General features: G+C 50.0%; 1 protein-coding gene across 4 annotated transcripts in view; it reads right to left on the bottom strand.

The window, feature by feature from the left end:
- The window catches only part of Lrsam1 (leucine rich repeat and sterile alpha motif containing 1), a 40,830-nt gene that overhangs the window by 2,846 nt on the left and 22,076 nt on the right, over positions 1-15,908 (bottom strand). For 3 of the 4 annotated variants that reach the window (XM_028756892.1, XM_028756894.1, XM_028756893.1), the window contains 9 exons: positions 15,766-15,865; positions 14,358-14,445; positions 8,946-9,020; positions 7,442-7,522; positions 6,118-6,213; positions 4,249-4,347; positions 2,169-2,300; positions 1,205-1,286; positions 536-681 (listed from right to left, as the gene is read on the bottom strand). In XM_028756892.1, the coding sequence (XP_028612725.1) occupies positions 536-681; positions 1,205-1,286; positions 2,169-2,300; positions 4,249-4,347; positions 6,118-6,213; positions 7,442-7,522; positions 8,946-9,020; positions 14,358-14,445; positions 15,766-15,865 (899 nt within the window). Of the gene's footprint in view, positions 1-535; positions 682-1,204; positions 1,287-2,168; positions 2,301-4,248; positions 4,348-6,117; positions 6,214-7,441; positions 7,523-8,945; positions 9,021-14,357; positions 14,446-15,765; positions 15,866-15,908 lie in introns of those variants that run through there. The other variant, XM_028756895.1, reaches the window with a different exon arrangement.

Here is a 15,908-nt window from a genome sequence, read left to right as displayed (position 1 = left end):
AGTGTCAGAGCCCCTGAAGTTGTGCGACACCATGTTAGGAACATGATGCAGGGAACCAAACTTGGATTCTCTGGAACAGTAGCGAGCCATCTCTCCAGCCCCTTTTGGGTTTCTTGAGTCAGGGTCTTGATACACAGCCTCAGGCTCACAGGCCTCCTGCCCTTTTCACCTCTTATGAACTACAACGCAGGCATGTGCCACCGTGCCAGTAGCCAGCTCCTGGCTACTTTTCTAAGTCTGATCCCTCAGTGGATGTGAAGGAGGACCTGTGCTTTAAGCACTGGTATGCTTACTTTTTGCAATAAGTGTTAATTTTGCAACAATGTTAAAAAAGGCCTGGCCAGGAAAACCATGTTCTTGGTGAGTCACGATGGGGGACGGTTTCCCTAATATAGCTAACAAGCTGAGGGAAAAATCCTTCCTCTGGGGGAAAACAGATTCTAGACAATGTTAGCATTGCGAATATCTGGGTCACGAGACATGGGTCATTTTGGTGTCCTGTGTTTTGGGGTTTGTAGTGTCTCCCCACACTTACCTCACGTTCCAGGCACACAACACATTCTGAGGTCGGTATGTCCAGTTCAGCTGGGGGGGCAGATGGTCTCACTGACTCAGGAAGCTCCTGAGGGGCTGTTGGGGGCTCGAGGACACCAAGGACCTCATTCTTGTGTGGTTTCAACTCTGAGGGAATCAAAGGGACAGGCTAAACCAGGAGTCATCCCCAGATGATCCCAATCCTGGCTTGTGTGAGTGATCTGGGGGGCAAAGGAGGGGGTGTTCCAATCCAAGAGCAGGGGAAGGATCTTCCTCTCGGCCTCATTCCTTCCTCTGTGTCCATCTGTGAGATGGGAGTGAATTCTCTACCCAACTACTGCACACTCTGCTTGTGGAGCTCAGAGTGAGAGAAACCTCAGAAGCCTGAGGCTCCAAGAGAGGACACTGCATGCCTGGGCCCATATCGCCACCCAGTGGTGGAGCTGCAGGACAGGGGCCCTTGGCTAGTGGCTCTCAGGCTCCCCAGGAAACAGAATGGGTCCATGAGGTGATGGCAGAATGGGACCACCCCAAGGCTGCCTCCTTAGTCCCCAGTCCTCCTCAGCATACCCCGCTCTGTGTCTACAGCTCTGCCCTGCAGCCAGTAGCCTGGAGCTTGGCTGCCAATCACAGCCTCTGAACAGCTCCAGAAAGAGCCTAGAGTCAGTACCTGGCTGGACCCTGGCCACATTCAGCAGGTCCTGGGCTCTCCGCAGGATCTCATGTTGCAGGCCTGCTTCTGAGACACCCACCTGTGGCCAAACAGGGAAAACCAGACCAAGGGCTGAGGGCAGGGAGCCAGCTTTCCAGCACTAAGCTGCCATATAGTGCCCGAGCCCATAGGACTGCCTCAGCCTCCACCTCTGGCACCTTCAACAGGGAAGCCTGGGCCTTGGGAGTCAGTATGAGGCAAGGCATAATGATAGCCGTGTAGGTGGCTCACTCAGGCCTGGAGCCACTATTGTTGTAGCAGAGGGAAGAACTGAGCCCCCAAAGGAAACCTGTGACATGTGTTTACTGAATGCTTCAGAGGGCAGAGACTGCCTAGACCGTGTCACCTAAATGGATGCTCCTCTGCATGTGACACCAAGGTCATTGTGCTTGGTGAACTTAGGACAGAGAGACAACTATTGAAGCTAGGCTGCTGAGAAGCAGCAGTGCCCGAGGCTTTCAGCCCCACACCCCAGAACCTGAGCGCATAGCCCAGGTTCTGAAGATCATGAAGTGCTTCTGAGCATGACCCTCCATCTGTCCTGGGTGAGGCAGGATGATGCCAGGCATGTGCACGTCCCAGGGAGGTGTGGGTGGATTCATTCCATGAAAGGAGCTCATATTGTGATCAGGATATAACTGGAGTTCAGGCAGGGCTACAACTGTGTCACACCATTGTACAAGCTGAGGGTGGCCCAGAACTCCACATTTAGGACCCACAGGCCTCATTTTGCTAGCCAGACGGCAGGCTGAGCTCACAGACGAGTGGAGACAAAGGGGCAGCAATTCTGGCCATGAGATGCATGGAACCCTAGAGTCACCTGGCCTGGATAGACTCACTACAAACTGAACAAGCATCTCCCTTTGTGACACTGAGCCCACCCACTAGGTTCCTGACTTCCCCCAAGACAATGGCTGCCCACCTTAGCCAGATCCCCAGGGCTCATTCGGCTCAGCATGTCCAGTGAGATGCGGTGGTGGGCGAAGAGAGGCAGGTAGTGCTCAGCAGACAGCTCCAGCAGCAGGGCCACCAGCTGCCGCTCCATGCCTTCCTCCTGCAGGATGACCCCATGGGGAAGGCCAAGCGTGTCAGAGTGGAGGGAACCAAAGATCCACTGGCTTCAAGATGGGGCAGTCTGAGTGTATGATACACAAGCAAGTCCTTGGGCTCTTCCCCACAGAAAGGTGGGTGTTAAGTGCACAGAGATCCACCTACAAGGGAGCTCATGCTGTTCTACACTTGAAACAGCCATTTAAACATCCATGGGAGGGGTGGGGGAGCTGGCTAAAGAAGCCACACACTGGGCTCAATGGGGAGAGGTGTGCACATGGCTGGAAGCTCTCCATCAGCATTTATGAGAGAAAAACAAGCTACCAGAATACTCTAAAGGGGCTCAACAGCAAAGAGGGCTTACTCTTCTTGCAGAAGACATGGGTTTGATTCCCAGCACCCATATCATGTAGCTCACAACTCTTAACTCTGGTTCTAGGAGGCCTGAGGCCCTCTGGGCTAGAGACTACCTGTATACATATGGCATACATAAATATACACATAAGTAAAATAAATCTAGGCTGGGCTTGGTGGTTCATGCCTTTAGTCCCAGCGCTCAGGAGGCAGAGGCAGGTGAATCTCTGCGAGTTTGAGGCTGAGCTGGTCTATAGCGCGAATTCTACGACAGCCAGGGCTATGTAGAGGGATCTTTTTAAATTAATTGTTTTGTTGTTTTGAGGCAAGATCTCTCAGTGAACCTGAAGCTCATCAAAAAGTAAAACAAAACAAAAATCTTTTTTTAAAAAAAGGTATTTATAGAATGACTCAATTTTTACTACAAATTTAAGCCACAAAACCAGATACAGTAGTCCACGGCCATTCCTGGAGCTCACTGACCAGCTAGTCTACCTGAATGGATGAGCCTCAGGCTCACTGAGAGAGCTTGCCTCAAAACAACAACTAAAACAATAAATGAAGAAAGATAAAGGGAGAGCCGGCGTGCTGGCTCGGTGGTTAAGGGCACTAGTGTTCTTCCAGAGGACCTGGTTTGATTTCCAGCACCACCATAGTGGCTCCTGACTGTCTATAACTCCAGTCCCGTGAGCTTATCCCTCTTCTCATCTTCATGGGTACCAGGTATGCAAGTTGTTCACAGACACACAGGCAGGCAAAACATTCACACATGTAAAATAATAAAAGCGACTGTGAAAACACTTGATGTCACCTTCCAATCAGTGCATTCACACTTGCACACATGCACACACACGCATGTGAACACACCTGTACACACCCACTGCAACAAGCACACACATACCAGGCACACACACAAAACACAAAAACATAAGCCAGGCATGGTGGCACACTCCTGTCACTTTAGCCTTCAGAAGGCTGAGACAGGAGGATGGCACATTAGCAAACAGCCTGGGCTGCTGTAAAGTGAGACTATCTCAAAAAAAAACAAACAAACAAACCACAAAACCAAAAACCTACAAATTAAACTGTGCACACTTTAGTCCCAGCACTTAGAAGTCAGAGTCTTGTGGAGCTCTGTTAGCTCCAGTCCAGCCTGATCTACATGGTGAGTTCTAGGACAGCCAGTGAGACACAGTGAGACCCTGCCTCAAAAACAAAAAGTAAACAAACAAAAAAATTGTGTGTATTAGGCCAGGTGTGTTGGCACACACCTTTAATTCCAGCAGGCCAAGGTAGGGAGACCTCTGTGAGTTTCAGGCCAGCCAGAGCTACACAGGGAGACCTTGTCTCAAAAACAAATAAAAACTGCATGTGTGTGCATGTGCCCAAAGGGAGTGTAGCTGCATCGCCCCGCCCACTTTCTCAGCAGTGGCCAGTGTCTCACCTCCTCTCATCAGAGTGAATACTCACTCACTTTCCCTGCAGAGAGCTGGCACACTGGAGTCCCCGGTGCAGTTGTCCGCAGTGGGGCTGGGCTGAGGTGCCTTTGGAAAGCGCCTGTCTAAGCTCCTGGCCCAGATGAGTACCACTGTCCTTACCTGCAGCTTCAAGGACAAAGGCTTCTGGTTCAAAAGCCTTTGGTACTGGATGAGCCAGTAATTTTCCTGCTTCGTTTCGCTCTTGGCCTCTAATTCTGCCTGCCAAGAACAGAAGCCACTGGTTAGCTACTCGTTAGCTTCTGGTCAGGAAACAGAGACTACCAGACCACGGTGTTGCCTACTATGTTCCTGAGTGTGCCTGACTTTTCGCTGACCTTGATTTAAACCACAGGGCAAGGGCAGGAAGCCCAGCTGTGCCCAACAGCAGGGAGTGGGCATGGGGAAGGGCAGGGAGCTGCCCAAGGCCACACATGTGGCACCAGGAGCCTGTTCCTGGCTTTCTGCACTAGGTCCCACATTCTACTACTACCTCTGAGAGGGACCCCCTTTGGTCCATTTGTGGGACAGCAAAGTCTTGTGCCACCATCTCTGTCCCCAATAAGGGCATGCCTACTTCTGGATGCCAGGCAGGTGGCTACAGGACCTTCAGGACTTCGAGAGAGGTTGTTTGCTGGACGGGGCTGACACACCAATGGCAGGGAGATCTCCATTCTGCCATGTGGGGAGTGTACATAAGGGCTGTTCTGGGTGGGCGCTATCTCAAGTGCCAGGATGAGGCAGTGAGGTAGTGATTTTGAGTGATGAACACCATAGCAACCATCACTGTGGGCCACGCTGGGTCTTGTGTCTGACTCCTTTAATGGTTCCTCCTACGAGAGCCAAGAACTCCACTTTTCTTCTTTAAGTTTGTGTATTATATTAACATATTGCACTTGCACCCCACACCCAATAACAGACGTGTGGAGGTCAGGGGACAACGTGGGGAAGTTGGTCCTTCCACCACGTGTGTCCCCAGTAGGAACTCAGCTCTTCAGGCTCGGCAACAAGTGTTCTTACTGCTGAGCTCTCATGTCTCTGCACCCTTTACTCTTCTGGGACAGGCGCTTGCTATGTCCCTGTGCTGACCTGGAAATCACCATCTTCCCCCATTAGCCTCTGAGGGGCTGGGATTATAGTGCAGCAGTATGCCAGCAAGATTTTCCTTCTGTATCCATGGTCCTGACTGTGCTAACCTGAGGCTTCCTCCCATAGCCTGCTGAGGGCAGGGACAGCACGCACAGGCTAGTGAGGCGCCATGGGGACTGGGTCACTTTGGATGGGCTGTGTGTGCTCTGTAGGAGCCGGCCTCACTCACTCTTCTCAACTGGCCTAGGATGGAGCTGGAGGGACATTTGAGACTGTCACAGATAGGAGTGATTTCATCTTTCCAGCCCTGGCCCTCAGTGTGTAGGCACCCAAAAGTCTGGAGTACTGTTTGTAAGTGGGGCTCAGCCCACCTGATATATACTGGAGTAAAAGGCAACTAGTCACAGAGAAGGGTTCGTTAGGCCACTCCTGCTAAAAGTAGTGGTCTGCTTGCGGCATAGCAAGTTCTGCTCTGGAGAGAACAGTCAGGGCTGCCTCCCCCGCCCCCAATCCTGAGGTCTGGGAAGCACTGGCCTAGGGAGCACTGGCTCAGGGAGTACTGGCCCGAGGAGCACTGTGGACAGAGGCTAACATTGGCTGTGCATTCATTTCACTCTACTCTTGATTCTCAAGCTCTGCAACCGTGACTTCCCCACATGATGGACTGTAATCTGGACTGTGAGTCAAAGTAAGCTCTCCCTGATAACAAGGGTGCACAAGAAACTAAAACGGCTGCTGAGTGACGCTGTTCTTTGCCCCTTAAGCTCCCCTTTGATGAGCACAATGTTATTCCTACAATGGAATAACAAGTGTTTCAAAAGCACAGTGACCATGTACAGGGCACGCACATCACAGTGATGTACATAGGCCCAGGGGATGTGCAGCAGAAGTCCAAGAACATACCAGGATGCCATGGAGTTCTTCTTCCCGCTGCTTCTTCTCTTTGAGGAGCTGCTGGAGCAGGTTGCTGAGTGCCCAGCGCTGCTCTGAGACCATCTCCTGTAACACAGGATCCAGCCCGAGGTCACTGTGAGCCTTCAGTGCTCCCACCATGTAGCCTGGCATGGCCTGGAAGTCCCACCAACTGAATTCAGGGCTCTGACTAATGCCTCAAGGCTGAGTTGAGGGACAGAGCCTAGAGGCACCCCTATTCTGCACTTCCTCCCAAGCCCTCACTGTTTTCTCTGTGGGCTTCAGGCCAGGATGGGACCCTAGGGATGATGACCACAGACGGTGAGAAATGGCAAACAAAAGAAACAAGCCACGGGCCTTGACGGACCACGGCACACAGTAGAAGCGAATGGCGAGGAGGCCGATGTGGAACCTGCACGGTGAAGAGGGCACCACATACAGATGATGGGGCTGCCACACAGGGAGACACATGCAAACTGCCCTGTGTGTGTGGCCACACACTTAGCCTCTTGTCTCTGGAACCCATGGTGGTCCTAACAGGGAGGGACCTATGCTTTGAATGGGCTTGGACAAACACGGTGGCAGCTTCCCTGAGGAAGCCAGTTCCTCATCTGTGGAAACCATCAGAGGCCACCAAGAACACTCTGATGGCACAGGCTAGCCATGAACAGCGGCCTCCACCTTACAGAGGGGTCAAAGAGAGGCCCAGTAGGAACAATGGCTTGTCTACGACCACCTAGCAAACTGAGCAGGCCTAGGGCAGTGGCATTCTCAGTACTGGGAGGTCGTGGGTCAACTCGGACTTGCCTTGGGCATAAACAGTGACAGATGAGAACTCTCAGAAGCCTGGCACAAGGATGCATCTACATGCTATCCTACCTCATCCCTGTATGCGTCTGCACAAACTGAGGGTCAGGGAAGGGAGAAGGTACCCTTTTCTCCATATGCCCATCTGTGCTGCCCTCTGGGTCTATGAGTAGGACATCCAGGCCAGCTTCTGCTCACATGTCCTTGGGACACTAGAACTCCCTCCACAGGGAATGTCAGCCCAGAGAGTTGAACCCAAAGCCCGCCTGACCACACAGCCACCAGCCTAGTCAGGGGAATGCAGAGATGGAGATGGCCCAGCGGTCCTGGCAATGAAACTCTCCTTCCTCTGACCCTGTCGCCCAGCACAAAGCTACCTTTGCCCACGGACCACATCTACTGGGGCTGGACTGGCTCTCTGTCTTCTGGAGAAGCCTGAAGCTGAGGAGCAGCTGCTCTGGGGTTGGGAGTGGAATGAGGGTGTCGTCTGGATAGGAGCCTCACATACCTGAAGCGTTTCTGTGTCCAGGGACTTCCTCTTTAACTCCAGCTGTGTCAGCTGCAGTAACTCAGTTTCTATTAGCCTAATCTAAACAGAAGATGAAACAGGGGCGTTGATTCACAATCACCACGGTTCTCTTACGTGCTGCTGCCTGGCCAAGCAGGGACTCAGAAACCTTTGTTAGGAGGCTGGGCAGCCCTGGACAGAGGGGAACATTGTGGGCCTTGGGGCCTCAATGAAGAAAGTGAAAACGAGCTACCACTTCATGGCTCTGGGCGGCTCCGAACATAGATGTACATGTTTCAGTCAACACCACTGACCAAGAGCCCAGCACAGGGCATCTCAGTGGGCACTGGGTAAAGGTCTGTAAGATGGAGAGGGGCTTCCTTCCCAGTCATCTCTGAGCCCTTTTCCTGTGGACTGCGGGATTACCATGCTTCTTCCATGTAGCTGCCAGGGGGCCAGAGGGTAACGAAATGATCCAGTAATGAGCCTCAGTTATATACTGATCACCTACTATGTGCTAGGCCTGGGCTGCAGCAGAACCATCTGGCTCTTGGGGTGTATCACTGCCTTCCTTACAGGGACAAGGAAACTGATGCACAGTGTAGTTAGTTATTTGCCCAAGGACAAAGAGCAGGTAATTGAGAGATAGTGTGCCTGGGATATCCTAACTTAGGGTGTGAAGTGGAACAAGGCCATTGAGAATATCTGGGGTCACCACATGCTCTCTCAGAGCCCACAGCCAGTGACTTCTCTACCCCATACCAGCCAACAACGCTGTGGCCTCTTCCAACCCTGAGTATCTGACGCCACCAACACCTGGTCAGAGGAATGAGCTTCATGTCTGGCAATGTGGAATTGAAATTAAAGAGGGAGGTTTAAAAACTTAAGTTGGTTAAAGTCAAACAAGAAAAGAAGAGAAAGAAAAAGAAAAGAGAGCATGCAGAAATGTGGGATTCAGTGTGAGAATACAAAGCGACAACGTGTGTGTGTTCCCATAGCCTGACAGCTTGCAGTGCCTCTGGCCCCAGCCCAGCTCCACCCAGCAGGGGCCCTGCCCAAGGCTACTCCACGGGTTGATAGTAAAGTCTGGACAGGAGAGTGGCCTCCTCCTCCTCACAGGCCAGGGTCCATCCTCAGAAGGTCTTAGGACCTGGCTTCCCACTCAATTGGGAATTCCAACCCACCCCAAGAAGCCACGGTCCAGCAGTCATTTTGAGCTGATGCAGGTACTGGAGTCTGGCAAGTTTAACCAAGAGTCATGCAAGCGCTGCCCTTTCTCCAGCCTGGTTATTATAGAAACACACACTGCACTTGCCCAGCAGGCTACTGGCCAGGCTCTGGGATGAAGCCACCACCTTCATCGCTGTTTAAGGCACAGACCATCAGCCCCATTGCTGATTGTTGAGGAAAAGTGGTAAGCCATGGGCTCCAGTTCTAATGACTGCTGCCCCATGAGCCAGGTCTGCAAGTAGGAGCAGGATGAGGTGGCCTGGCCAGCACTCACCTGGTTTCTGATCTGCCGATGCATCAGGTCTTTCTTCACCTGGAGCGCCTCAAAAGCAGCCTTCTGCATCACACTCTGCAAGAGATCATGCACACAACTCAGTTGAGGCCATACTCCTTGGCTCTTCCGACTGTGCACACACCAGCTACCGGGGAGCCACAGATGCCTAAAGACACCTTAGAGTATGATCTTATAGTTCTTGCGTGGGCAGAAAAAAACTGTTCTCTTTTCCTTTCAATGTAGGGTCTATGTAGCTTAAGTTGGTTTTTAATTCAAAGGAATCCTCTTGCCTCAACTTCCTGGGCACTGGAATTATAGGCATATGCCACCACGCACAGCTGGAGAAGCAACTTTTTATCTTATACATTCAAAATAAAAAAAATGAGGCTAAGTGATGGAGGTTCTGAGGTCAAATGGCTGATCAGAGTCTGCATCTATATGATGCTGACTGAGAAAAGTCAGGGTGACTGCATTCTGAAGGAGAAGAGCACCAGAAACCAGTGGGAAAACGACAGTCCCAAATACTAGAGACGGAAGGACACAGCTGGGCCTCCAGTCCTGGGTCCTTTTGTGGAGGAAGGTAAGCCACAGCCTGTCCTGCTGTTCGCTCACCCTATCTCCCTCCCTCCCTCCCTCCCCCTCCCTCCTAGAGACTGAGTCCCTGAGAGATGTCTGCTCACTGAGAAGGTGCTCATATTGAACCAGAAGTGGTACCCATTCCAAGAGATGTTCACGTCACCAGGCACACACACAAGATATGCGAAGCTCAAGGCAACGACTGCCCCAAAGGATCATCAACCCTAGCGATACGACTCAAAGGTACTGAAGTGGCTGAAATGCCAAACAAGAATTCAAAGTCTAACTGTAAAAAAGATCAACGTCCTTTTTAATCAAATAGAAAATATAAACAAGTGAATGGGTGAAGGAAAGGAGACATGTCTAGGTCTGGATGGAAGTTCACTGACTGGATGAGAAATTCAGCATGGAAAAAGATTTTGAAAAAACAAATTCGCTCTCTCTCCTCCAGCCGAGCAAGATGCCCAAAGGAAAGAAGGCCAGGGGAAGAAGGTGTCCCCAGCCCCTGCCATCATCAAGAACCAGGAGGCCAAAAAGGTGTTCGAGAAAAGGCCCAAGAACTTCGGCACTGGGCAAGACATCCAGTCCAAAAGAGATCTAACACACTTCGTTAAATGGCCCCACTACACCAGACTGCAGAGGCAAAGAGCCATATTTTATAAGCGGCTCAAAGTACCTCCTGCCATTAACCAGTTCACCCAGGCCCTGGACAGGCAAACACCCACTCAGCTGCTTAAGCTTGCCCACAAGTATAGGCCAGAGACAAAGCAAGAGAAGAAGCAAAGGCTACTGGCCCGTGCTGAGAAGAAAGCTGCTGGCAAAGGAGACGTCCCAGTGCTGGTGGACTAAGAGACCGCCTGTCCTCCGAGCAGGAGTCAATACAGTCACCACCTTGGTGGAGAACAAGAAGGCTCAGCTGGTGGTGACTGCCCATGATGTAGACCCCACTGAGCTGGTGGTTTTCCTGCCTGCCCTGTGCAGAAAGATGGGGGTGCCCTACTCCATCATCAAGGGAAAGGCCAGGCTGGGTTGCCTGGTCCACAGGAAGATGTGCACCACTGTTGCCTTCACACAGGTTAACTCGGAAGACAAGGGTGCTCTGGCTAAGCTGGTGGAAGCTATTAGGACCAATTACAATGACAGATATGACGAGATCCACCGCCACTGGGGAGGCAACATCCTGGGTCCTAAGTCTGTGGCCCGCATTGCCAAGCTGGAAAAGGCAAAGGCTAAAGAACTCGCCACTAAACTGGGTTAAAAAATGTACACTAAGTTTTCTGTACATAAATATAATTACAAATTATCAAAAAAAATAAAGAAAAAACAAAAATCACAGAAATGTCTGACTTGGAAATTTCAATAAAACGACACACATCCAGTTACCTGGATGCACATGTGTTCAAATACACCATATATGTATATTTTTCCTAAATTAATTAATTAAAAAATATATTTCCCAAATTAATTAATTAAAACATTAAAACAGAACCAAATATGACCACAAAGTCAAAAATTCTGGGGCATGATCGAGAGACCAAACTTCAGATTCCATGGGACAGAAGGCCCGGAGATAAGAACTCGGGGCACATAAGACTCATTCAGTAAAATCACAGCTGAATTTCAAAGTTGAAATTAAGTAACTGACACCTGACATCTTAGCTGGGGAGACGGCTAAGAGTACTGACTGCTCTTTCCAGAGGACCCAGGTTTTGGTCCCAGTATCCTCATGGTGGTTTACAACGGTCTGTAGTGCCAGTGGCAGAGGATTTGATGCCCCCTTCTGGGCTGCATGGACAGTGCATTAATGTGCCACACAGACATACATGCGGGAAAAATACCCATACACATTAAAAAGAAAAAAGCTGAAAAATCCCCAAAGCTAGGGAAATAAATATTCATGAACAAGAGGCACTTGGGAACCCATAAACATAACCTTCCTATTCCATACATAACCTTCCTATTTCATTCTGCTAAACTGCCAAGACTATAAAACCAAACAAAATTAAGATCTTAATAAAGGCAGGCAGGATGGCTCAGGAGGTAAAGGTGCTATGACCAGGGACCCACATGGTGGAAGGAGAGAACCAATATCCACAAGTTGTCCTCTGACCCCTACAAAGGCACTTGTTTGCTCCTTACCAAATAAATAAACATAATAATATATTTTTTTAAATTTATTTATTTATTATATGTAAGTACACTGTAGCTGTCTTTAGACACCCATATGAGGGCACCAGATCTCATTGTAGATGGTTGTGAGCCACCATGTGGTTGCTGGGATTTGAACTCATGACCTCTAGAAGAGCAGTCAGTGCTCTTAACCGCTGAGCCATCTCACCAGCCCCCCATAATAATATTTTTTAAAAAGAAATTGAAAGCATGAGCTCACTTAACAAAGACAAAATGAGATCACACCAGGCTCCTCAGCAGAAACTCTCAAAGCCAGGAAAGCATGGGATTCTCAAGAGAGAGAGACTAAAGCAATTCAGGACCACGAAGCCAGCACTACATATGGTTCTTAAGTAAATCCTACTTGTAGGTTAAGAGCACTGGCTGCTCATGCAGAGGACCTGGGTTCATTTCCCAGCACTCACATGCCAGCCAGCAACATCTGTAACTCCAGTTCCAAAAGATCCAATATATTCTTGTCTCTAAGGGCACAGCCCGCACATGGTACACATGCAGGCAGAACATTCATACACATAAAATAAATAGATCTTTAAGAAGCAAGAAAAATGACACAGTCAAGAGCTCAGGAAAGTAAACTCCAAGAGAGGAACAGATGGAGTGGGAGCCAGCACGGTAAAGGGAGGAACAGATGGAGTGGGAGCCAGCACGGTAAAGGGAGGAACAGATGGAGTGGGAGCCAGCACGGTAAAGGGAGGAACAGATGGAGTGGGAGCCAGCACGGTAAAGGGAGGCCCCCAGCCCCTGCTGTGGGTGAGGGGAAAGAGAAGAACAACGCCCACCAGGAAAGAGTCAGCAAGCCTCACCAACTCCACATCTAAATGCAAATGGATCTGAGGTCCAGTTGTTGTTGCCTCAGTAAAGACAGGAGTGAACAGATGGAAACCCATGTACTAAGCAAGCAGCAGTCGGCTGTAAGCACCAGCAGTGACATTCACGCCTGACAGGGTAGTCAGTCGCCAAGCCAAAATGAGTCAAAACCAATAAAACAGTCAATATGCTAATAAGGGGACACTCTTATCAAGAACATATCACAATTACAACTGATCACTTAATTTTGTAAAGCAAACAGACAGGTCCTGATAAAAAAGTAGTGGGTGACTTCAATAGTCTCTCTTACCCACAGAGAGACCACTGAAACCACCACCAACAACAAACTCAGCAAAGAAACTCCAGTTACACTGAACATGTACATCAACAGGTCACCGGGTAAAAAAGTGTGGTGTTCACACGGTGGTAGCTTACGAAGCCATAAAGAAAGAACAAAAGTGTATTGTTTGCAGGAAGATGGGTGGAACCGGAGATCTCCGTGTTAACTGAAAGGTAAGTATCATAGTTTTCTCTCATATGTGGATGCTACATTTAAAATATGTATTTATATACATCATATACATGTATACCATACTTATGCCTATGTATATTAAACACACATGTTACATGTGAATAAATATATACTATATTAATACATGGGTATACACATTTCATGTACGTGTATTTATGACCGAAAGCCCTGAGAGCAGAGGGGAACAGGAAGGCCATGGTGAACATGAGTGAATCCCGGCACACCTATGCTAACGGCCACGGTAAGTTAGACCCACCATTTCCCAAGGGCTAGCCACCATGTTCTCTGTTTCTCATACGATGCTCCCAATTTCTTTTTTCTCCCTTGCTTTACTTATTTATTCATTTTACTTTTTAGGATAGAGTCTCTCTGTCTTCCTGGTAGTCCTGGAACTTGATTTGTAGACCAAGCTGGCCTCAACTCAAGAAATCTGCCTGTCTTTGCCTCCTCAGTGCTGGGATTAAAGGGGTATACCACAACATGCAGACTTTTCTTATTTATTTTTTGAAGTGAGGTGGTCTCCTGTAGCCCAGGGTAGTCTCCCTATGTAGCTGAAACTTAAGGATGACTTTGATTTCTGGTCCTCCAGAATCCACCTCCCACACGGTAAGATTGACCTGTGTGTTACCACACCCTTTTGTGTGGTACTGCGGATGGAACTGGGTCTTAGGGAATGCTAGGGAATCCCTTTACTCACCAAGCCACCTCTCAGGCCTTCAACACTGGATCTCTAGAACAGATGGCATGCCTGCTTTTGCTGCCCATTTCACAGAGGAGGAACTGGTGACAAGTGTCAAATCTACTCACATCCCCAGCCAGATTGTAACCACAGACAGTTGCCCTCTGTGAGAAACAGGGTCCTCAGTAGACAAGTCCCAGACAGTAAGTCATGTTAGTTTGGGAGTCAGAAAGGGAAGTGGAAAAGCCAGCTGAGCAGGGCCAGGATGACCCCGAAGGCAAAGGCCGTGACCAGCACAGGAAGAACCAAGAGCTGGCTTCAGGGAAAGTCCAAGGGAACGCAGCGGGGCCCTTGCCTGGTCCATTTCAGGATCCACATGGCATCGGCTAAGCCTCATCAAAGGAGAAAGCTGTGGAGAGCAGCAGTGTGTGTGGAGACAGAGGCCCCACCCAGGCTGTCTGAGCAGGACGCCTGTCACTTCTAGGCACCGAGTCCTTTGGCTGAGGTCCCTACTCAGGATAGGATGTTGTTCCCAGGGAGAGGAGAGGGTGCTTCTATAGTCAGGGACCAGAGGGCTATCCCTGGAGTCCTACAGGAGGCTGCAGTCAGGCCGCAGACAAGGGCTCACCTCCTGAAGGATCTGGCTGATGGCTTTGTTCTGATCCATCTGCTGCCATGACAGAATCTGCTGGAACCGCTTGTCCATTTCAGCCATGCTGCCAGAAAAACAGCATAGTTACTCACTGTGCATTTCCTGAGCACCTACTGTGTGCTGGGCACCTTGGAGTAGACAGAGATGAACAACCACTGAACACTCCTGACTGGGCGGTGTGCGGAGTCTCAAGGACATCAAGGAGGGCAGCAGAGCCACTAGGCCTTGGGTCCAACCCCCTACTGGACCTCCTTCACAACACCCCCTGAGGTAGATGCTGAGCTCCCACCTAACCACTTCTCGACACCCTGGTGAGTCACTCAGCTTCTGGAATGTTCTTCCCAGCATTTCCTCACTGGCTGTACTCTGTGTATAGTCCTACAACAAGGCTGGTAACCATGGCACAGAACCTGCAACCTCAGGCTGCCCAAACATCACACAGTCTTAGCTTTGAGCTACTTACACATCAACTTAATTTTTTATTTTTTCATTTATTTTTTAATTTTTTGGCTGAGTGATAGTGGTACATACTTTTAATCCCAGCACTCAGATCTCTAAGTTTGAGGCCAGCCTGGTCTACAGAGTGAGTTCCAGGACAGCCAAGGCTTCACAGAGAGAAACCCTGTCTTGGAAAATCAAAACAAAAATTTTTTTTAAAAAGACTTTTTAAATTTTTATTTTATATGCATGAGTATTTCGCCTATACATATGTCAAGTGCATTACATGTGTGCGGTGCCCATGGAGACCAGAAAGAGGGCACCAGATCACTGAGCGCTGGAGTTCATGTGGGTGTCACCAAATGAACCCATTTACAGGAGCAGCCAGTGCTTTTAACAGCTGAGCCATCTCTCCAGTGAGAAGGTGGGGGAGAGGGGGTGGGGGAGAGGGGGTGGGGGAGAGGGGGCGGGCGAGCGAGTGCACTTGCTCAAGAGTTCTGAAGCGGGGTCTCAGGTAGCTCAAGCGGCTGCTGACTTCACTTCTGCTCTGCAGCTCCTGCTTCTCCTGCCTCTCCTTACCAAGTGCCAGTATGAAAGTGTGAGCACCAGGCCCGGCAAAGAACTGAGTTTCTTGTTGGTTTTGTTTTGTTGTGACCATGCCCCCACTTCAGCTCTGATGTAAAGCAGGACAGATAACACTTCCACCCCGTACACAAGCCAGCATCTGGCACAGAGGTAGAGGCCGCCCTCACTTTACCACTGACTAACCCTGACTCATGAGTCTGGATGAGAGAATCCAGAGGCTGGCCGTCTGTCACCTGTTCCTGATAACCTGACCACACCTGGGATAGCCCAGGGAGTTCAGTGACCAGCTCTTGCTCCAGCCTTGGACCCCCAGCTGACTCCCTCAGAGCCCTCACCTGGGGACACGTGCTCCTTAGCTTACCTGGAACAGGCCTGCTGCACCAGGCTCTGCCTCTGAGACTCGTAGGCCATCTGGACAAGCCGGCTCTTACAGCTCTCAGTCAGCATCTGTTGCATGGCAGCTGTGGAGGGAAGGCTGTGAGCTGCTAAGAAGAGGCTAGGGTT

This window comes from Grammomys surdaster, unplaced genomic scaffold, assembly GCF_004785775.1.
Source record: "Grammomys surdaster isolate TR1022 unplaced genomic scaffold, NIH_TR_1.0 126133, whole genome shotgun sequence".
NCBI classification, from domain to species: Eukaryota; Metazoa; Chordata; class Mammalia; order Rodentia; family Muridae; genus Grammomys; species Grammomys surdaster.
This window is presented reverse-complemented; position numbering and strand designations above follow the sequence as displayed.